The 24,046-nt window shown below is 45.6% G+C and overlaps 1 protein-coding gene across 3 annotated transcripts in view; it reads right to left on the reverse strand.

Annotated features, from left to right (window-relative positions):
• Positions 1-24,046, reverse strand: part of LOC119967181 (gamma-aminobutyric acid receptor subunit rho-2-like) — a 74,828-nt gene that overhangs the window by 44,988 nt on the left and 5,794 nt on the right. For all 3 annotated transcript variants that reach the window (XM_038799350.1, XM_038799349.1, XM_038799347.1), the window contains exon 2: positions 16,887-16,993. In XM_038799350.1, coding sequence (XP_038655278.1) covers positions 16,887-16,905 — 19 coding nt within the window. In that variant the 5' untranslated portion in view covers positions 16,906-16,993. The remainder of the gene's footprint in view (positions 1-16,886; positions 16,994-24,046) is intronic.

Consider the following 24,046-nt stretch of genomic DNA (forward strand, 5'->3'; position numbering starts at 1 on the left):
TGCTAACCACTATGCTACTTTGTTGCAAAGCAAAATGACTGAAGAAGAGAACAATATCCCTAGAATTCCAGCGCTAAGGGGAAATTGACTAACTTACAGCGCAATTTAACCTCAGGCAGCCGTCCTATACCTTAGAGATGGCAAAGATAAAGAGGTCAGTGAATAGCTCTAGAACGGGTGCAACTACGTTTTTTATAGGTTTTTTGGTGATATTTAATGAAATATTTACGTGGGATGTAGTAAGAGTGAAGCCTGGATGATCAGAGGACTGCTATGGCATTTAATCTCGGAATAGGAGACATTTATTCCTTAACATGCTAATATTTGAATACAGATACCACTAATTTGCAAGTCTATGATATAAATTGCACAAAATTATCAGTGGAGATGAACAAGAAAGAGAGAAATTAAAAAAGGAATGTTCAGACTTTGCAAATTATTATGACAATGATGTGGTTGCAATTCAGTTATATGACGAAATTATTGATTTTGTGATGCTCCTTCGAGCTGGAGGGACTAGAGTTCCCCCTGATCCTAAAGATGCTCTGGAGTCTTTACTGCAGTATGGGAGGGATGTCTTTCCGACGCTGTGTGTTTCATACAGATTACTGCTTACAATTGCATTTTCAGTCGCAAGCTGTGAAAGGTCATTTTCAAAACTGAAATTAATAAAAACATATCTGAGGTCTTCTATGTCACAGGAGCGACTGACCAACCTGGCTTTAATAAGCATTGAAAAAGAATTTCTCACAGCTGATGTAAAAAATGAAGTAGTTCAGGTGTTTTGTGACAGGAGGTATCATTTGGGGAAAAGAACTTAATAAATTTGATTGATTAATATTAAAATCGAATAAATCAGGGTAGCATGGTGGTTAGCATAAATGCTTCACAGCTCCAGGGTCCCAGGTTCGATTCCCGGCTGGGTCACTGTCTGTGTGGAGTCTGCACGTCCTCCCCCTGTGTGCGTGGGTTTCCTCCGGGTGCTCCGGTTTCCTCCCACAGTCCAAAGATGTGCGGGTTAGGTGGATTGGCCATGCTAAATTGCCCGTAGTGTCCTAATAAAAGTAAGGTTAAGGGGGGGGTTGTTGGGTTACGGGTATAGGGTGGATACGTGGGTTTGAGTAGGGTGATCATGGCTCAGCACAACATTGAGGGCCGAAGGGCCTGTTCTGTGCTGTACTGTTCTATGTTTAAAGCGTTTATTTCATGTTTCATCTGTGTTTATATATTCAAAATGTTTTCCTTTCTCATAATATTTCTCAGTATATTAGGCCTTATACTTGAGTCTTTGGGGGCATATAATCAAGATTTGCCCCGGGCATCACCAGACCTCTGCACGCCGCTGTTCACCTTTAATTGAAATTGTTGGATTTGCAGATATGCTTGAAATGTCCCATGTTGCTGCACTGGGAGCATTCCATGCCCCTTTGGGCAGTCCTGGCGTCTACTCTAGGTTTTCTTCCACATGCTTTTGCCCAGTTTGTTGGGCTTTTGTGTGGGTGGGGTTGCTGCCCATAGGCCTACCCAGCAAATAGGTCCAAGTGAAGCCTCAGTACAGTCTCAAAATCCACAGTAGACTCCTCCACCCGCTGCCTTAGGAGAACTCCGTCTGCTACTGGAGCTACCGCATAAAGCAAGGTTGCTATTTTTCATGAAAGACTGATGCTGTTCAATTCTGGAAAATAGTGGCGTTTCCATAACTCCCACCGCTGGTTTTTCTGCGTGCCTTTGAGGTTGGGAAAGGGTAGGAGCTGCTCACCAGTACCTCTCTCCAGTGTGCCTGCTCCTTCCACCAATTTGTTACAAGCTGTTATCGGGGTGTCCTTCACTTGGTTGTTCTTTCAATAACACTGACCTGTTCTTCACATTGATGTCTCCAAAGCTGCGACCATGCTCTGAGATTCGGTCCTTTTATCTTGGACTCTAGGTGAGAGACTTGGCAGTAGACACACTCTAGACATACTCTTGTATCTGCTTAACGCTTGTTTATTAATATTACATCTAAATAGGTTATAGAGTAGGCACGATGCTCAGAGACAAATGGGCGGAATTCTCCGCTCCCCACGCGGCCTGGGAGAATCGAGAGAGGGCCTCCCGACATTTTTTACACCCCCCCGGCGCCTTCGCAATTCTCCTCTCCCTCGGAAAAATCGCCGCTCGCCGTTTTTCACGGCGAACGGCGATTCTCCGAGCCCGATGGGCCGAGCGGCCGGCCCTTCACGCCCGTTTCACCACAGCAGCAACCACACCTGGTCGCTGCATTCGTGTAACGGGCGCCAGATGCCCGTTTCGGGCATCTAGGGGCCCGATTTGGATAGGAGCACCGTGACTGTGCTCCGGAGGGGACAGGCCCGCGATCGGTGCCCACCGATCGTCGGGCCAGCGTCCAAAACGGACGCACTCTTTCCCCTCCGCCGCCCGGCAAGATCAAGCCGCCACGTCTTGCCGGGCGGCGGTGGAGAAAGACGGCACCGCGCATGCGCGGGTTTGTGCCGTCTGCGCGGTGATGTCATCCGCGCATGCGCGGGTTGGAACCGGCAACCCGCGCATGCGCGGATGACATCATGAAAAGCGTCGATCGCGCGTCACTTCTGCCGAGGTTGCGGCCGGGAACGGCGGGGGCCCGCTCCTAGCCCCCCTGGGTGGGGGGTGAATTAGGTGCGGGGAGTGGGCCCCGAGGCCATCGTGAACCACAGCCGAGTTCACGACGGCCTCCGCGATTTTTGGCCTTAGCGGAGAATACCGCCCATTATTCCAACCTCTCTCTCACATCTAACACATGACTGATAAATGTCAGTGGTACATCACCTACATCATATTGTACAGCCCATCTGTTAACCCTTTATTCTACGCATCATTTGATATAATTGGCCACAATGTCTTCCTCCAACGCTTCTTTACTGTCCTCTATATGGGTGGACTGCACTTGCCTGGTTCCATTCTTAGCCATCTCATCATAGCCAAAGAATCAGCTGCAAATGGCTCCTCTGTACTGTTACTTCTGGTGTCCCTCAAGGATTTATCCTTGGCCCCTTCCTATTTATCACCTCCATGCTGCCCTTCAGTGACATCATCCAAAATACAGTGCCATTTTTCACATTTATGCAGCTACTTCATAATAATAATAATAATATTGTCACAAGTAGGCTTACATTGCAATGATGTTACTGTGAAAAGCTCCTCGTCGCCATATTCCGGTGCCTGTTCGAGTACATAGAGGGAGAATTCAGCATGTCCAAATTACTTAACAGCACATCTTTCGGGACTAGTGGGAGGAAACCGGATCACCCGGAGGAAACCCACGCAGACAAAGGGAGAACGTGCAGACTCCACACAGACAGTGACCCAGCTGGGAATCGAACCTGGTACCCTGGCGCTGTGAAGCCACGGTGCTAACCACTGTGCCAATGTGCTGCCCACCTCTCTCAATCCACTTCAATACCTCTAAATTGCCACAATACCTGTCTGTCACATCCAGTGCAAGTTGATCAGTAATTTCCTCCAACTAGATATTGAATAAATCAAAGTCACTGGGTTGGATTAGACACAGAGGGTTGGCACCCTGCACCTCAGTCTAAATATCAGGTGGAAGCCCGCCTCCACTGTCCGCTGCATCCAACTTTAATTTTTATCTGATGGGCTTTTGGATGCAAGATGTTCACCACTTTCCAGGAAGACGAGGGCAGGAGCTCTGCAGAAATGGCATTGCCACCAGCAGCGGTGGGCACTCATCGAACTCCAGACGGCCTGGGTGGAAGAGTAGCCGTGGATGCCTCGAAACCCAAGTAAGTCTGGCACCTCACCACGGTTGGCTGACAGGCCCTGGTGAGGGTGGAAGGAGGGCATGGTTGTCAGCGCTGGAGGGGACGGTGGACACAGGGAAGGAAAAATATTGGGGAGGGGGCTCCAATTGGCACCCAGGATCTGGAAAGTTGGCAAATCTCCTTCCACTGACCAGCAGTCTGCCTTGGTTGTTTAATTAAATTGCTGAAGTTTTTTTGAAGAGGTAACAGATGCCATGAGGGTATTGCTGTTAATGTGGTGTAGATGGACTTCTAAAAGGCATTCTCTTTGTTCTGTAACTCTCCCTAAATCCCCTACGTTAACTGAGTAGGTCCTGCCCTGATTTGATCTACCAAAATGCATCACCTCACAGTTATCCAAATTGAACTCCATCTGCCATTCATCGGCCCACGGGCCCAACTGGTCAAGATCGTGTTGCAATCTTATATAACCTTCTTCACTATCCACTGTGTCACCTATCATGGTGTAATCTGCAAACTACTAACCATGCCTCTTACATTCTCATCAACCTTGGGCCGCAGCGCATATGGCACAAGGCAAGCATGGAAATAATGGGGCTGTGCGTCCTTGTCCACACTGATCCTGGCCATCGTGCCCTCTATCATCTGGAGGCCTTCGGCGAATATGGCTGGAAATTGTGCCAATACTCCTTCCGGGCTGTGGGCGTACATGCAACAGATACGTTGCCAATCCCAGCTCAGTAAGCTGGGTCCTCCTCTGAAAATTACCATCAAGAGCGAACATGCCGACTGGTCCCCGTATGCCATGGTCAATGGCCAACGGCTCTCTAGTGTACGTTGCCAATCGGGCATCTGTGTCCCAATGGTTCAAAGTATGTAGACTGGACTTGATAATATTGAACGTCCTGCGACTGATCATTGCGACCGCTGCTCCTGTATTGAGCTCAATGTCAATGGGATGCCTGTTCGCTTTTAACGCAATTTGGATGGGTACAACCCTGGGGTCAGTAACACAGTTGGCACTCTTCCTCCTGGTCCTCCACATAGATGCCCCCGGCCTCTAGGTGGGTGGTAATGCCTGGGATTCTGGCGGGGAATGGGATGGGGCCCTCCCAGCCCTGTTTGCAGCGCCCAGCCTGTGGCATGCGGCTGCCATCTTGGTGTTCTGTTTTGGGGGAATCCTCCCGGTCGCACCTCGGTGCACCATAGCGATGACCCTGGATTCTGTGGTCACTCTCGCTTCGCGGCAGCTCTTGTCACCTGGGTCCGGGAGCAGTCAGTTGGCAGTCGTGCTGGGGGCTAAGGTTTCGGACCGCCAAGCCCTACAACTCTTAGACCCTGCACTCCATGCTCTCTCAGGACATGGCAATGTCCACCGCTCTCTGGAGGGTTAAGTTGGCCTCCATAAGGAGCCGTCTTTGGGTATCAGTATCTCGGAGCCCACAGATGAAACTGTCCCACAAGGATTCGGACAGTGCAGCCCCGAATTCACACGCAGTGGCGAGCACCCTCAAGCTATTTGATTCTCCTTGGGCCTGCGAGGCACGTGGAACCGGAACTGGTTGACCATTATCAGGGGGCTGCAGTTTAAGGTGTGCCTCAACCAGGGCCACCAATGGCGAAAGCTTAGAGTCCGGACTGTCCGCATGTGGGTCTCCCGCGTGCTGCCAGCCGGATAACGGTCTGCCTTTCATCCCCAACAATTGCATTTGACCGGAAAAAATATTGCACCTATTCTATATATTGGGTCCAGTGTTCAGTCCCTGCATCAAACTGGTCCAGTTTCCCGATGTGTGACATCTCCCTGGCTGCAGTGGAGGCCCCCATGGGCCTGAACGAAGTGGGCCGACAGTAGAAGCACGGCAGCTGCGGCAGCTCCACTTCACCCTCGTCGCCAGTGTAGATCCCGAACGGAAGCGATGACAGGACCACACAGTAGGGTAGAAATGAAAGACTCTAACTCCTTTCCCGAAGGGCCATCCTCCCTGACCTGCACCCAGGTCAGGGTTTCTATACTGAGTGCTTTTCACTTGTTAAGGTGAAACCCCGCCCCCAATTACAGGGGGGAGTTCATACTCAGCTATGGAAGGGGGAAATCGAATGGAGCAGTCCTTGGCCCCCCAGGGGGGGTTATAAGAGTTGGGGCTGCAGGTGCTGCCTTCCCTGCTCATGGCCCCCTGTTTGCTTTAAAGCTCCTTCCCCTCCCCCTGGGCTGCTGCTGGGAAGTCGCCTTGTTGGCAGCCTTCTCATGTGGCAGGGGATTGATCCACCATCAGCAGAATGCCAACAGCAGAGTAATAAAGCCCTGAACAAGACCCTCACGTAACTTAATGATTAAGGAGGCAGGCAGCCTGTCCTGCCATCAGTAAAATTCCACAATGGTAGGGAATGACCGGGGAACTGATCCGGAACCATGGCTCACCACGATTTTCTAGTTCCCCACTCCCACCACTACCACCCCTTGCCTCCTGGGAGCTGGTAAAATTCAACCCAATATTTGCTGCCTGCCTCACTGTCAATTGTTCTTTTAGTAACACTTCTGTGAATCGTGTATTGCCTTAAAGGCATTAGATAAATATGCTATTGTTGCTGGGGAATGAGAATTTCATTTTGGGCATCCCGTGTTTTTCCTACTCTGCCTTATTTCCCCCTCCAGCTATCCTATAAACCCATCAGTTTAACGATACTTAGCATGGAATTAGGGGCAGCTTTGTGGCGTGGGTCTACGTCCAGGAGGAACTGGATTGGAGCTGTTTTTCATTAGTTTAAATTGATAAAAACATAATCAGTCATTCGTGAACACCTGGGCAGAGTGCCATCTAGCTGAGCTGATCTCTTCGCAGAGACCCAATCTGGACAACAGTGATGAGACAGAGCCATCTGAAAGTTAAATCTCTTTTTTCATAGCAATAGTGCAAACGTGGCCTCTGCTAGATGTGGGACATGGTTTGCAGTTAAGTTACGTAATATTTGGATGATTACTGGGCTGAAGGATAAAGGTGATCACTTTACTTAGCACTGGTTAAAAAGAAAAATGACTGCAAGGGCAAGATGATCTCTAGGTTTGTTCGTAAATTGTTAGTGGAATTGTTGAGAGTGGAGGTGATAAACTAAGGAGAGGCAACAGTGCAGATGTCAATATTTTCCTCATGTGTTAGTTTTGACACATCTATAAATGTTCAGAAATCACAAGTTTGTGGATTTGTTCAAATTAGTATGTCATGGAAAATATGACATTGATTTCCGTTTTAAAAATCCAAGCTAATTTTTGTAATGGCAAGACAGAAGTCGAGAAATTTATTAGTACCACTTCCATTTTTCATGTGTAAAACACCTCAGCCTTGCCTATAATGGGGGGGTTAAGCATGTGCTTCTTCCATGTCAGAATTATCTTAAACAGGCAACGGGATATTTAAGTAAGGAATCCAAACTTGATTGGAGGATGTTTTTATGATAATGACCTGCCCTGCTGCTTGACTTAACACATGATAACCTCGCTCAGCAACTATTGCCATTAACTTGCAAGAAGATGTCTCCAGCTGTGCAACTTAAAAAATAAATTTAGAAAACGCAATTCTTTTATTTCCAATTAAGGGGCCATTTAGCGTGGCCAATCCATCTACCCTGCACATCTTTGGGTTTGTGGGGTGAGACCCAAGCAGACAAGGAGAGAATGTGCAAACTCCACACGGACAGGGACCCGGGGCCAGGGTTGAACCCGGGTCCTCGGCGCCGTGAGGCAGCAGTGCTAGCCACTGTGCCACCGTGCCGTCCTGCAGAGCTACTTAAAGGGCTCATCCACAGCATATTGCTAGGTTGTTGGTTTGACCTTTTGGCCTACCTGTTCACTTTTGGGAGTTTTTGGTCGGTTTTCTGACCAATTAAACAAAATTCTGACTTCTGAGAAGTTGTACTTACTGGTGCTTCACAGTGGAATGCTAGTCTTAATAACTGTTACACTCAGACAAAGCTCTAGTTACACCACATCTGAAATACTAGGTACGGTTCTGGGCAACGCACCACAGAGAGGATGTATTGGTGGGTGATAAAAGTAAAACACTGCAGATGCTGGAAATCTGAAATAAAAACTGAAAATGCTGGAAAAACTCAGCAGGTCTTGCAGCATCCCTGGAGAAGGAAAAGGAGTGAATGTTTTGAGTCCGCCTGACTCTTCCTCAGAGGTAAAGAGAGAGAAATTTGATGGATTTGATATGGTTTCAAAGAGAGTGGAGCAGGTGGAGCAAAGGAGAAAGTCAGAGATAGGTGAGAACTAAAGAGAGATTTGACAAAAATGTCATGGAACACAGAGCAATGTCAATGGTTGTGTTGAAGACGAAAGAAGGTACTAATTGTAGCATAATGGTAAAATAGGGGCTGGTTTAGCACACTGGGCTAAATCGCTGGCTTTTAAAACAGACCAAGGCAGGCCAGCAGCACGGTTCAATTCCCGTACCAGCCTCCCCGAACAGGTGCCGGAATGTGGCAACTAGGGGCTTTTCACAGTGACTTCATTGAAGCCTACTCGTGACAATAAGCAATTTTCATTTCATTTTTCATTTCATTTTTTCATTCAGATAGCAGAATGTGTCAATACCAGAGCAGGGGTCCACACTCTGTGAAAGCAAAATTTAAGAATGAGTGGCGGGTGGCCCTATTTGGGGGGGGGGGGGGGGAGTTGGGGGAAAAATTTGGTTTTAAAATCATGGAGTTCAAAGTCTGACGTTGTTGAACTAAATGTTAAGTCCAGAAGACTGCAGCATGACGAATCAGAAGATGAGTCGCTGTTTCTCCAGTATGGTAATCTGTCCATCTGTGTTATGCGGAAATTATTGAAAAATTAATCCACCGGAAACACATTCAGTTTGTAGGTAAAGAAAAATAAAGAAAAGTGCGAGGGGCTTTTCACAGTAACTTCATACTTGTAACAATAAAAGGTTATTATATTATTATAAAACCTGGGAAAGCACATTTCCTCTCCAAAGACAGCAATCTCCTCCTCATTCATTCATTTATTACATACTAACAACAAAAATTGCTGACAAATTTCCTTCAGGGCCTTCACCTCCGACTGGTGAGATTTTAGCATCAAGAACCTGATTACATCCTCGTCAAGTGCAGAAATCAGCCCATGTGACAGCATTGTTGCAAAAAGCATTTCACAAATACAGTGAGTTAATACTGCTTTGCATTACCTTTAAGCCATCGATATGATACACAAAATTACAGCATTCTAAAATTAAATATGCCTCAGTATAAATTTTGTTTAGGATAGACATTTTATTTTGGAAATTTGAGCAATTTACATGTTCCACAGGAGGACACACACCCTGGGAAATACTTTGCAAGCAACATATCATATGTGTGTGTGCCTGTGTTTCCCAGGATAAACAGATAGGCAGTTGCTGTACAGACACACATGCACATACACGGAGCACAAATTGCTGCTTCCTCTAATCCACATGGTCATCAGGAGCCTGAGCTAGTTAATCCTCACTTTGTACTCTCTCTGAGCTTCCAGATGCTTAGTCAAATTCCACAGCCAATGGGGCTTGCACTAAGCAGTAAAGATACAAAATCTAAAAAAGGGATTTACAGTCTTAATTCCAAGTGCATGTCACTGCACACTGCGTGGGAGAGGTGGAGAGCTTTAAAGTTACATCGCACAGTCCTTGTGGAGGCAAAGTCTCGTCTTCACATTGAGGATACCCTCCATCGTGTTGAGTACCACTACCACCATGTTAAATGGGATAGACTTCAAACAGATCTAGCAACTCAAGACTGGGCATCCATGACCTCGTCAGTGACGTCCACATCCTATAAATACATTTATAAAAATATAAAGTTCAGGATAATGAATTACTGCTCTTATTCTCCAGAAGAATGTTTGAACAATAATAGCTACTGCTATCAGAAACCACAACTTTTGTAGTCCATGGGAGCACAAAGGAAATAGAGAAGATGGTTTTCTATTTTTTAAATTACTAAGTCACAAATTTGGTTAACAATGTTGTTCGTTACATGTCCTTGCACCAAAGTCATTACATTTCAAATCTCTGACTTCTCAATTTCAAAGTCCAGTGAGTAGTGAATTTTTCAGAAGAATCACAGGAATTGTGTAGTCTGTAGCTAACAGTTCTTAATGCTACAAAGATAAAAATAACCTTGCAAATTTGGGACTCAGGATGACAGAGGTGTGAATCTATCTAAACCTGCAATTCTACTTTGAATAGGCTAAATACAGGCTCAGAAAGCGGTTAATAAGGCATACTTTATTCATCGGGGCGTAGAGTACGAGCAGGGAGATTATGTTGAACTTGTATAAGACACTAGTTCAGCATCGACTGGAGTATTGTCCCCAGTTCTGGGTGCTGCACTTCAAGAAGGATGCAAAGGCTTTGGAGACAGTGCAGGAAATATTCATGGATGTGGAACTTCAGTTATGAAGATACATCAGAGGACTTTGGTCTGTATTCCTTGGAGAAAGGAAGGCTGAAATGAGACTGGATAGAGGTATTCAAAATCATGAGGGGGTCTGGACAGAGTAAATAGGAAAAAACTGTTCCTGCTCATGTAAAGATTAAGAATGAGAGGGCACAGATTTAAAGGCATCTCAACAAATACATGGATAGGATGGGTATAGAGGAATATGGCACTAGGAAGGTCTGAGGGCTTTGGCCAAGGTTGGTATCATGACCGGTACAGGCTTAGAGGGCTGGAGGGCTTGTTCCTGTGCAGTATTCTTCTTTGTTCTAATTGGCTCCAAAAAACAAAACAGTAATATGAGAAAAAACTTTTTCATGCAGCAAGTGGTTAACATCTGGGATGCTCTGCCTGAGAGTGTGGTGGAGGCAGGATCAAAATTGAGGCGTTCAAAAGGGAATTTGACTGTTATCTGAAAAGGGAGCATGCGCAGGGTTACAGGGAAAAGGCAGGGGAATGGGCAGCTGATGCAAACATAATGGGCGGAATGGCCTCCTTCTGCTCTGTAACGATTCAGTGATTCTACTGAAGTAAGTCACACAGACAAACTGCAAATATATTCAAATTAAATGTAATCATAGTCACAAGAACAGTTCCCATTGTATTCCATTTACAGAGTCATAGGTGTTTACAGCATGGAAACAGGCCGTTCGGCCCAGCTTGTCCATGCCGCCCAGTTTCTATCACTAAGCTAGTCCCACTTTCCCGCATTTGGCCCATATCTATCGAGACCCACCCTGCCCATGTAACTGTATAACTGTTCATTAAAGGAAGAAAATTGTACCCGCCTCTACCACTGCCTCTGGCAGCTCATTCTAGATGCTCACCACCCTCTGTAGTGAAAATATTTCCCCATGGTCTCTTTTGTATCTCTCCCCTCTCACCTTAAACCTATGCCCTCTAGTTCTAGACTCCTCTACCATTGGGGAAATATGTTGACCATCTATCTACCTTATCTTACCTTACCTTAACTTCCTAGGGGTGCACATCACCAAAAATCTGTCCTGATCCACTCACGTCAACGCTATCACCAAGAAAGCACAACAGCGCCTATACTTCCTCAAGAAACTAAGGAAATTCGGCATGTCCATATTAATCCGTACCAACTTTTACAGATGCACTATAGAAAGCATCCTATCAGGCTGCATCACAGCCTGGTATGGCAACTGCTTGGCCCAGGACCGCAAGGAACTTTAGAGACTCGTGAATACCGCCGAGTCCATCACACGAACCTGCCTCCCATCCATTGACTCCATCTACACCTCCCGCTGCCTGGGGAAAGCGGGCAGCATAATCAAGGATCCCACCCACTCGGCTTATTCACTTTTCCAACTTCTTCCATCCGGCAGGAGATACAGAAGTCTGAGAACATGCACGAACAGACTCAAAAACAGCTTCTTCCCCACTGTCACCAGACTCCTAAATGACCGTCTTATTACTACACCCTGTACGCTTCATCCAATGCCAATGCTTATGTAGTTACATTGTATGTCTTGTGTTGCCCTATTATGTATTTTCTTGAATTTTGTTTAATTACCTTTTCTTCCCATGTACTGAATGATCTGTTGAGCTGCTTGCAGAAAAATACTTTTCACTGTACCTCGGTACACGTGACAATAAACAAATCCAATCCAATCCAATCCAATCTATGCTCCTCAGTATTGTATAGACCTTTATAAGATCACCCCTAAGCTTTCTACGCACCAGGGAAAAAAGTCCCAGCCTATCCACATAACTCAGACCATCAAGTCCTGGTGGCATCCTTGTAAATCTCTTCTGCACTCTTTCTAGTTTAACAATATCCTTCCTATAATAGGGTGACTAGAACTGAACACAGTATTCCATGTGTGGTCTTGTCAATGTCTTGTACAACTTCAACAAGACGTCCCAACTCCTGTAGTCAATATTCTGACCATTAAAACCTAGCATGCTGAATGCCTTCTTCACCACCCTGTCCACCTGCGATTCCACCTTTAAGGAGCTAAGAACCTGTACGTCTAGATCTCTTTGTTCTGTAACTTTCCCCAAATCCCTACCATAACTGAGTAGGTGGGAGTTGGAGTGACACCTACCACGCAGCATGGTCGGTGGCGCAGGTTAAGAATAAATTACTCTGCAATCAACTGTATTGGACGATACCATTTTTAAAACTCTGCTCACTACCTTAGCAATGCTGGGTGCCAGGGGCACATTGACAGCAATGGTAGGCATTATGATGCCAATGTTAAAAGTACATTGGATGACGTGTTCCCAAAATTAATATTTCATTTCAATATGCATGCCTAAATATTGGGCAGGCCGATTCAACATCTGCCTTCGCTTTAGGCTGAGTTCCAGAATAGGTCTTTCATCATTATAGAAACAGAAAATTGGAGCAGGAGGTGGCCATTTGGCCCTTTGAGCCTGTTCCACTATTCATTATGATCATGGCTGATCATCCAACTCAATAGCTTAATCCTGCCTTTACCCCATATCCTTTGATCCCCTTCGCCCCAGGTGCTACATGTAACTGCTTCTTGAAAACATACAATGTTTTGGCCTCAACTACCTGTGGTAACAAAATCCACAGGCTCACGACTCTCTGGACGAAGAAATTTCTCCTCATCTCAGTCCTAAATGGTCTACCCGTATCCTCAGACTGTGACCCATGGTTCTGGACACCCCACCATCAGGAACAACCTTATTGCATCTATGCTGTCTGGACGGGTTAAAAATTTATAGGTTTCTATGAGATCCCCCCTATAATTCTTCTGAACTCCAGTGAATACGATCCTGACCGACTCAATCTCTCCTCATATGTCAATCCCGCCATCCCAGGAATCTGTCTGGGAATCTTTCGCTGCACTCCCTCTAGAGCAAGAACATCCTTCCTCAGATAAGGAGACAAACTGCACACAATATTCCAGGTGTGGTCTCACCAAGACCCTGAATAATTGTAGCAAGACATCCCTGCTCCTGTACTCAAATCCTCGCGTTGTGATGGCCAATATATAACTTTCCTTCTTTACTTGCATGATTACCTTCAGTGACTGGTGTACGAGAACATCAAGGTCTTGTTGCACATTTCCCTCTCCTAACTTATGGCCAATCAGATAATAGTCTGCCTTCCCGATTTTGCTTCAAAGTGGCTAAACTCAAAATTATCCAAATTATACTACATCTGCTATTCATTGACCCACTCACTCTACTTGTCCAAATCACACTGAAGGATCTCTGCATCCTCCTCACAGCTCACCCTCCAACCCAGCTTTGTGTCTTCTGCAAATTTGGAGATATTACATGTTCCCTCATCAAAATCATGAATATATATTGTGAAAGCTGGGGTCTCAGCACCGATCTCTGCCGTACCCCACTAGTCACTGCTTGCTAATTTGAAAAAGACCCGTTAATTCCTACTCTTTGTTTCCTGCCTGCTAACCAGTTTTCCAACCATCCGAATACACACTACCCCTTATCTCATGCGCTTTAATTTTACATGCTGAACTCTTCTATGGGATTTTGTCAAAAGCCTTTTGAAAGTCCAAATAAATCACATCCACTGGCTCCCCTTCATCAACTCTACTAGTGATATATTCAAAGAATTCATTAAATTTGTCAAGCAGGATTTCCCCTTTATAAATCCATGCTGACTCTGTACGATCCTGCCACTGTTTTCTAAGGACTCTGCTATAAAATCTGTGATAATGCATTCCAGGACTTTCCCCATTACCGACTTCAGGCTTACTAGTTTATAATTCTGTTTTCTCTCTACCTCCTTTTTTAAATAGTGAGGTTACATTAGCTACCCTCCAATCTGTAGAAACTTTTCCAGAGTCTATTAAATCTTGGAAGATGACCACCAATAGAATTTACAGTGCAGAAGGAGGCCATTCGGCCCATCGAGTCTGCACCAGCTCCCGGAAAGCACACCCCACCCAAGGTCCACACCTCCACTCTATCCCCACAACCCAGCAACCCCACCCAACACTAAGGTCACTTTGGATACTAAGGGCAATTTAGCATGGCCAATCTACCTGACCTGCACATCTTTGGATTGTGGGAGGAAACCGGAGAACCCGGAGGAAACCCACACACACACGGGAAGAATGGGCAGACTCCGCACAGACAGTGACCCAAGCCGGGAATCGAACCCGGTATCCTGGAGCTGTGAAGCAATTGTGCTAACCACAATGCTACCGTGCTGCCCAATGCATCCACTATTCCCAGATCCACTTCCTTAAGTGCTCTGGGATGTAAATTATCAGGGCCTGAGGATTTAACAACCTTCAATCCAATCAAATTCCCCCACACTATTTATCTACTAATATTGATCTCCTTCAATTCCTCCCTCTCACTAAACCTGCATTCCCCAACATTTTTGGTATCTTATTTGTGCCCTCATTTGTGCAAAGTATGTATTTAGATGCTCAGCCATTTCTTTTTCCCCTATTATACATTCCCTGTTTCTGACTGGAAGGGACCTACATTTGTCTTCTTCAATCTTTTTCTCTTCATGTACCTATAGAAACGTTTCCAATCATTTTTTATATTCCCTGCAATCTTATCTCGTGCTCTATTTCCTCCTTCTTACTCGATCCCTGGCCCTCCATTGCTGAACTCTAAAGTGCTCCCAATCCTCAGACCTGTTACTTTTCTTGGCCAGTTTCTTCCTTGGATTGAATACTATTTCTAATTTCACTTGTAAGCCATGTTTTGGCCACCGTTCCCAGTTAATTGTTGCAGTTCCCCATGCACTCCTTGAATATTTGGCATTGCCTATCCACCGTTATCCCTTTAAGTAATGTTTCCCAATTGATCATAGCCAACTCGTGCCTCATGCCATCGTGGTGTAACAACAACAATCTCTCCCTCATTGCCAGCAAAACTAAAGAGCTGGTCATTGACTTCAGGAAGCAAAGTACTGTACACATCCCTGTCAGCATCAATGGTGCCGTGTGGAGATGGTTAGCAGTTTCAAATTCCTTGGGGTGCACATCACCAAAAATCTGTCTGGTCCATCCACACCAACGCTACCACCAAGAAAGCACAACAGCACCTATACTTCCTCAGGAAACTAAGGAAATTTGGCATGACCACACTGACTCTTACCAACTTTTACAGGTGCACCATAGAAAGCATCCATCTGGCTGCATCACAGATGGATGCTCGAGCAACTGCTCGACCCAAGAAACTACAGAGAGTCGTGAACACAGACCAGTCCATCACACAAACCTGCCTCCCATCCATTGACTCTATCTACACCTCCCGCTGCCTGGGGAAACTGGGCAGCATAGTCAAAGACCCCTCCCACTCGGCTTACTCACTCTTCCAACTTCTTCCATCGGAAGGAGATACAAAAGTTGAGAACACACACAAACATGATTCGAAATCAGCTGTTACCAGACTCCTAAATAACCCTCTTATAGACTGACCTGATTAACACTACACCCCTGTATGCTTCACCCGATGCCGGTGTCTATGTATTTACATTGTGTTGCCCTATTATGTATTTTCTTTTCATGTACTAAATGATCTGTTGAACTGCTTGCAGAAAAATACTTTTCACTGTACCCCGGTATACGTGACAATAAACAGATCCAAATCATCCCAAAGGGATAGAGCATATAATGTAGAACATAAAATTTGCAGTGCAGAAGGAGGGCATTTGGCCCATCGAGTCTGCACCGGCTCTTGGAAAGAGCACCCTACTTAAGCCCACACCTCCACCCTATCCCTGTAACCCAGTAACCCCACCTAACCTTTTTGGACACTAAGGGTAATTTAGCATGGCCAATCCACCTAACCTGCACATCTTTGGTCTGTGAGAGGAAACCGGAGCACCCGGAGGAAACTCACGCAGACACGGTGAGAACGTGCAGACTCCGCACAGACATGACCCAAGCCGGGAATCGAACCTTGAACCCTGGAGCTGTGAAGCAACTGTGCTACCATGCTAGCCTGCACAACCAATGATCCATTCTCATTGCACAATACCCATTCTGGGATGGGCTGTTTATTCCTCAACATATTGGCCTTGAAAACCATCCCATTTGCACTCCAGGAATTCCTCCAGTACGGATCATTGTGGTTTGCCAAACCTATATGCAGATTAAAATCCCCCATAATGAACCCTAATCAAGTAATTCTAATATATTCCCAAAGGGAGATAATTTAGTGGTAATGTCACTGGACTAGCAATCTGGAGACCCAGGCTAATGCTGTGGGGCCATGGGTTCACTAATGCCATTTACGGATGGAAATCTGCCACCCCTTTTGAGTCCACACCCTCTGAAATGTCTCTAGCAACAAGCCACTCAGTTCAAGGGGCAATTAGGGGTGGGTAACAAATGCTGTCGTTGCCGGCACTGTCCACATTGCATGAAATAATCAATATGGATTGTTCCTACACAAACTATTCAAGAATATAATGTGATTCTGCAGTACTTGTCTCAATATTGTCATTCTCCATTGACCATTTTAAAAACATATTTATGCTTTATGTTCTTTTTTCCAGAAATACTGGAAATGTTACCAGATCAAATGATTTGTTTATAAACACTAAAATCCTTGCTTTCAATCAGGAAACTGGAAGACTGAGCAACACTCCCAGAAAAGGACGCATTAGAAGTTGAATCAATAAAATTGTATGAAATAAATTCCTACCACCAAACGCAGGTCTCATTGTGAAATCATGATCATCCACTCTGAGCAGGTGTTCAGACTTTGTCGCTCGAGTTTTTGTCAAATCCGGAATTCTCCTTAATATGGGACTGCAGAGGGGCAAAACATCTGGTCACCTGCTATCCTCAGAAGTACATTGTTAACAATGCAGTAATGTGTTTAATACCAGACCTATTAAGTGGAGCATTTTGTTAAACAGCTGTATTTATTATTGACATATAATATTAACATTTATTCACTTTGTCTGAAAGCCAGTACCTTCCTTTATGCAAATTATTTCTCTTTATCCCATGCTACGTATCACTCACGTGAGAGCTCAACCTCTGTCTATGTTACTCCAAACAGAAGCTATAAGAAGTCATTTGGTCTTTGCTCTTTTACTGACTTCCCTTTCTCATCGAGGAAACACCAGGGGTTGGATTCTCCAGTTGCCGACGGCAAAATCGCGTTCGGTGATCAGCCGGAGACTCTCAGTTCTCGACCGAATCGGGAATGGTGCAGCTTTTACGATGCTCCGCCCCCTCCATTGTGTGAGGCCCGCACCCCCGATGCTCCGACCCCGACTGGCCGAGTTCCCGATGGCGTGGGTCCCTCATGATCCCATCCTGTCGTGAGCTTGGCATGGCGGCTGCGGACACAGTCCAGCACCGCCACAGTTGGGGGAGGGCCAATCCGCGGGCAGGGGGGACTTTATCAGGGGCTGGGGGCACTGTGGAGGGGCGGTCTGGGGCACACGAGCCGGCCAAAGGTGAGGTACTATTTCGTGGGCCAGGTCTGCAAGCGGTCGCCACCATGTAGCCCGGCGTAGCCGCTGCAGGCCGCCGCCATGCGCATAAGCGGCCACAGACCCGGCAATTTTCTGGGCTGTATCGGCAGCTAGAGCCAGGTGCTCTTCGCTGCCAACATACTAGTCCCCAGCCAAACAGATGATCAGTCGTCATTTTACGCCGCTTTTTTGGGCGTAAAACGCCACCGTTCTCATGACGGCACGGGGACATGGCCTCAGAATCGGAGAATTCAGCCCCAGATGTGTCCAAAGCACTTAGTTGCAGCCTGGGATATGGAGTCATAGAGTTAAGCAGCACAGAAAGAGGCCCATCGATCTATTCTAATCTCAATTTCCAGCACTTGGTCCAAAGCCTTGAATGTTATGGCATTTTGAGTGCTCATCTAAATACTTCTTATATGTAGAGAATATATTATATCCGCAGGAGAATTAGAAAGCATGAGCCACTGACCCACCAGTTTGTAATGCCTTAATGCTTCAGCACACTGTCATTCCCCATTACTACCTGTTATTTTCTTATTTGTTAAATAAAGAACATGACAATTACTGGCAAAGCTTCTCAACGGTAAAGACAAAGGTTTATTAAATAAAAATAGAAAATGCTGGATAAACTCAGCATGTCTGGCAGCATCTGTGGAGAGAGAAACAGAGTTAACGTTTGAGTCCAATATACTGGGGATGGGGGGGGGGGGGGGGGTGCAGGATGGAACGTATGTTAAAGGTCAAAGGTAAGGAGAGACTGACCTAGTTATCATGGACATAAGACAAAGGGGCTAATAGTGCCATTAGGAATTGAAGAGTGGTAATAGTGGTAAAGGTAGGAAAGCAGAATGTGTTAATAAGAGAACAAAGATCTGTGCTCACTGGGAGCAAAACTGAACAACATGGCAGTGGACATGTGGGGGGGGGGGGGGGGGGGGGGGGGACAGTTGCGTTGGGACAAGCCTGGGGAACCGAATCACAGAAAGCAAAAGGGGGGGGGGGGAGGAGAAGTCAAGGTGGAGGCGAAAGCTCAGTCTAAAGTTGTTCAACTCAATGGAGGCCATGTTTCTCGCTCCACAGATGCTGCTCGGCCTGTTGCGTTTATCCAGCATTTTCTGTTTTTATTTCAGATTTCCTGTGTCCACGGTATTTTTCCTTTTAAGAAAGGTTTTTTACTGCTCATTTTAATAGGATTAATATTTGCAATCCCTTGACCAATCATGCTTATTTCTAGTGTGGGCAAAGCAGCAAAGGGGAGTGGGACCAATAGAATTGCTCTTCCAGAGAGCCAGCAGACATGATGGACTGAATGGTCTCTTTCTGCGCTATAACCATTCTGTGCAGGAAAAAAGAGTAAGAAACAACATAAACTTAGATTAGACTGAAACATTATTCTCGAAGTCATTACTCAACAACACGGCAGCTAAAATAAATCCTTAAAAATTCAACTTAATTTTTTTTATCAACTGGAAGTTCTCAATTCTAATTTAAGCATTGCACCTTCTCATTTAGGCAATGGGATCCACCCTTGCACTAAGTTCACATCATCTTGCTGAATATCCAGGCCTACAGATTGTAGTTAAACCCTGGGATCTTAAAACTGTTGGTTTAACATACTGGGATCGGTAATCTCTTTTCAGTAATGAATAGTTTTGTTAAAAATGCCCTCCTCTGGAGCAATCAGAAATCACTATTTTCAAAGTCATTACCAGTTTCAACTTGAGCTTGCCAGAAAACATTGAGTCTTGACTACCAATGTGAGAAGGTGAAGAAGTAAAAATAAAGAATCACACTGTAACATCCTACTGCCTACTCTGGTCAATTCCTGATAACTGGTAATAGAAAGCAAGTTTTAAGGCATTTTAAGGGCAAGTTCATTCCGATCTTTAAGACCTGTGTCAACAAGAACCTTGTTGTGCTCCAAACTGTGCTACTTATATATATTTAGAAACCTGTAAATCAGCAATCACAGTCGTGGTGATCGCTTGTAGTTTTGAAGAGGTGGGTAGCACAGTAGCATAGTGGTTAGCACAATTGCTTCACAGCTCCAGGGTCCCAGGTTCGATTCCTGGCTTGGGTTACTGTCTGTGCGGAGTCTGTAAGCTCTCCCCATGTGTGTGTGGATTTCCTCCGGGTGCTCCGGTTTCCTCCCACACTCCAAAGATGTGTGGGTAGGTGGATTGGCCATGCTAACCTGCCCTTAGTGTCCAAAAAGGTTAGGTGGGGTTACAGGGTTATGGGGATAGGGTGGCGGTGTGGGCTTGGGTAGGGTGTTCTTTCCAAGAGCTGGTGCAGACTCGATGGGCCGAATGGCCTCCATCTGCAGTGTAAATTCTATGGGTAAAGTTTACAGGGTACAAAGCTGTGGCCCATTGGGAAATACCAGGAGGAATGGTGATGAAGAAATGGTTGTGACTGTTGATTAGAGAGATAAGCAACTATAAAGTTCAAATTTAAAATTTGACATGAAGTCAAATAGTTGATAAATCGATCTCAGACCCCGGATAGCACACTTAAGAAAAAACAGAGTATGAAATATTTTTATTCTTCCAGCTTTTATCATCGGGCTGGAAAATAATGTTGTGTGTTCAGAAACAGACTTCTCTCATGTGAGGAATTGGATATAATGAAATGAAAATCGCTTATTGTCACGAGTAGGCTTCAATGAAGTTACTGTGAAAAGCCCCTAGTCGCCACATTCCGGCGCCTGTCCGGGGAGGCTGGTACGGGAATTGAACCGTGCTGCTGGCCTGCTTGGTCTGCTTTAAAAGCCAGTGGTTTAGCTGAGCGAGCTAAACCAGCCCCTATATAAGAGCAGGGAGGTTATTCTGGAGCTGCATAAAACGCTGGGTAGGCCCCACTTGGAGGGCTAAATGCAGTTCTGGTTACCACACTATAGAAAGGAAGTGATTGCACTGGAGAAGGTTGCAGAGGAGATTCACCCTCTGGGCTGGATCGTTTCAGCTGTCGAGAGAGACTGGATAGGTTGGGGTTCTTTCCCCTGGAGCACAGAGGCTGAGGGGACTTGATTGAGGTTTATAAAATTCTGAGGGCCATAGATAGGGTGGACAGGAAGGTACTTTTCCCCTTAGTGGAGTGATCAATAACCAGGGGGAAGATATTTAAGGTTGTAGGCAAGAGGTTTAGGGGAGAAGTGAGGAAAAACATTTTCACCCAGAGGCTGGTTGGAATCTGGAACTCACTGCCTGAAAGGGTGGTAAAAGACAGGAACTTTCAGTTTTTAAGAAGTATTTAGATAAGCACTTGAAATACAATTACATACAAGGCAACGGATCAAGTGCTGGAAAATGGGATTAGAATAGATAGGTGCTTGATGGCTGGCGTGGATGCGATGGGCGAAAGGGCCTATTTCCGTGCTGTAAAACCCTATGATTCTTCAGTGCAAATGAAACAAGTGACAGAAAAGAACAGAAAATCTCACATCAGGATAACTCAGACAGATCTGATGGAAAACATCACTTGAAGGGACTAAGAATCCATGTGCTTTCCAAGTTGGCTATTTGCCTAACCCATGGTATGTGGTGATATAGATCGAAGAGAAGTTTCGTTCCCTTTTGCAAATATTTTGATCCAGAATAGTTAATGTTATTACTTGAGATCCCAGTCACGAACAATATATTCAAAGATCTTAGCATAAATGGAAGTATTTGGAAGTGTTTTGCGAGAGTGATACCTGTAAGTGAATTCCTGTAAAAAATACTTTCTTTGAAGAAGTATTTAAACAAAACACCACAGCTCTTTGCAGTCGTGATCAACCAACAACATTCTGTCCAATCTATTTTAAGTCTGCTCTTAGCTCAATGCTGCTTAACTGAAATGATTGTTTTTAAGCATTGCTTACTTCAATGTATCAATTAAGTCAAAATTTTAACACGGAACATGACTTTGAATTATCAGTAGATGATGATATCTGGAACCTGTACAAATATTGAAAAATGTGTAAATTCAAGATGACCCAACGAAAGCAAAAATTTCAGTGGTCATGAACTGAACCTTGCCTCTGGTTTTTCCTTGCCAGTGACAGGTGCCAGTCAGACAGCACTTTTATATACACTTTTAGAAGTATATATTTACAAAGTAACTAAGATTTATTCAACTGAATATATAAAAACCTAAATGTTTCACAGTTGCAAATTAGTCAATGAAAAGAAGCATTATATTAATTGCATGAATTATAATTTACAAAAATATTTATTTGCAAGCAAGGTTTTCATTATAACAGAAAAACAACAATGCAAAACATCCAACCCCCTATTACACCAAAATACACACACCCAATCCCCCAGTCTCCCTCTCCCCTCCCCTCCGAACCCCAAAGAGAATACAGAAAAAAATAAAAAGATAACCCGCATGCCCCCTAACAGCTGACGGTAATCATTTCCCTGACAAAAGGAGATGAAGGGATGCCACCTCCAGTAGAACTCTTCCATCGACCCCTCATGGTATTCTTCTCAAGGTGCAAAGATTCCATCAAGTCCACCAACCAAGCCGAGGCCTTAAGTGGCACCAGGGACCTCCACCTAAGCAGGTCACACCTCCTTTGCGAGGCAAAGACTAGGACATCTTCCCTCATCCCCAGCTGCAGCACCAGTGAGTCCAATACTCCAAAAATGGCCATCACCGGGCACGGCTCCAGCTGAACGCCCAAAACCCCTGACATTGTATCAAAAAAGAAGACGCAGAAACTAACAAGCACGGGCAAGATCAAAACATGTGCGCGTGATTTGCCGGCCCCCCTACAGCACTGCTCACACCTATCCTCCACCCATGAGAGGAACCCACTCATACGCGCCATAGTCTGGTGTGCCTGTGCACCACCTTGAACTGGATCATGCTTAACCTCGCACACGAGAGGTGAAAGTTGATCCTGTGAAGAGCATCACTCCACACTACCCCCCCTCCTCCCTTCCCTGTCAAAGACCAAACCCAGCTCACCCTCCCACTTTGTCTTTACTTCCTCCAATGATTCCTGCTCCATCGCCAACATCTGCCCATAGATATCCAAAATCTTACCCTCCCCTAACTTGGCCAAGGGCAGGACCCTGCCCATAAGCGAAGGCGATAGTACCAGGATAAAGGAAGCCCCTTGTGTAAAAAAAAAAATCAAACACCTGAAAGTACTTGAATACATTTCCTCTCAGGTGCTGGAACATCACGGTAGCACAAGTGATTAGCACTGTGACTTCATAGCGCCAGGGTCCCAGGTTCGATTCCCTGTTGGGTCACTGTCTATGTGGAGTCTGCACATTCTCCTTGTGTCTGCGTGGGTTTCCTCCGGGTGCTCCGGTTTCCTCCCACAGTCCAAAGATGTGCAGGTTAGGTGGATTGGCCATGCTAAATTGCCCTTAGTGACCAAAAAAGGTAAGGAGGGGTTATTGGGTTATGGTAAAGGGTGGAAGCGAAGGTTTAAGTGGGTCGGTGCAGATTCGATGGGCTGAATGGCCTCCTTCTGCACTGTATGTTCTATGTCTCTAGCAACTCGTCTAGGCTGGTGAACCTACCTTCAAGGAACATTGTCCCTAAACCTCTCCAACCCCTCCCTCTCCCATACCCTAAATGATGAACCCCCCCCCCCCCCCCCGCCAACTGCCTGTCCATTTGCAAACACGTCCTATGGACCTGAGGAGTCTTACCATCCCAAACAAAAGTAGATATCAATTTATTAGACCTGCAAAAGGTCTTGGGAAGAAAGACTGGGAGACACAGGAACAAAAACCTAGGGAGAATATTCACCTTCACTGAATATACACTTCCCGCTAAAGGAGAGCACCCTACCTTTCAAGACAACCTTCACCTCATCCACCGTACTAGAAAAGTTATGTTTATGGAGTGAGACCCAATCATGGGCCACCCAGATTCCCAGATACTGGAAGCTAATCCTGGCCGGAAGATATGGCAGCCTCCCCACATCAGCTCCCCTCCCCGGAGGCTTCACCCTTGCCCAGATTCAGCTTGTACCTAAAAAGGAGCCAAACTTCCTAAGCAACTCCATTATCTCTCCCACATTGGATAGTGGCTCCATGATATATAGTAACAAATTTCCCGCAGATAAGGACACTCTCTGCTCTCCCCCCCCCCCCCCCCCCCCCCAACGCTCTACCCCATTCATCTGTTAGACGACCTTGACGCAATGTCCAGGGGCTTGATTGCTTAGGCAAACAAAAATGGAGGCAACGGATACCCTCTGTTCAGTTGGAAATAACCCGAGCTCGGGGCATTAGTATGTATGCTCGCGGTAGGGACCCTGTACAAAAGCCTAATCCGTGATATAAATTTTGACCCAAAGCCAAACCACCCAAGGATTTCAGAGGTACCCCCACTCAACCCTTTCGAACGCCTTCCCCTCCTCCAT

The sequence above is a fragment of the Scyliorhinus canicula genome, chromosome 6 (genome assembly GCF_902713615.1).
Source record: "Scyliorhinus canicula chromosome 6, sScyCan1.1, whole genome shotgun sequence".
NCBI lineage: Eukaryota > Metazoa > Chordata > Chondrichthyes > Carcharhiniformes > Scyliorhinidae > Scyliorhinus > Scyliorhinus canicula.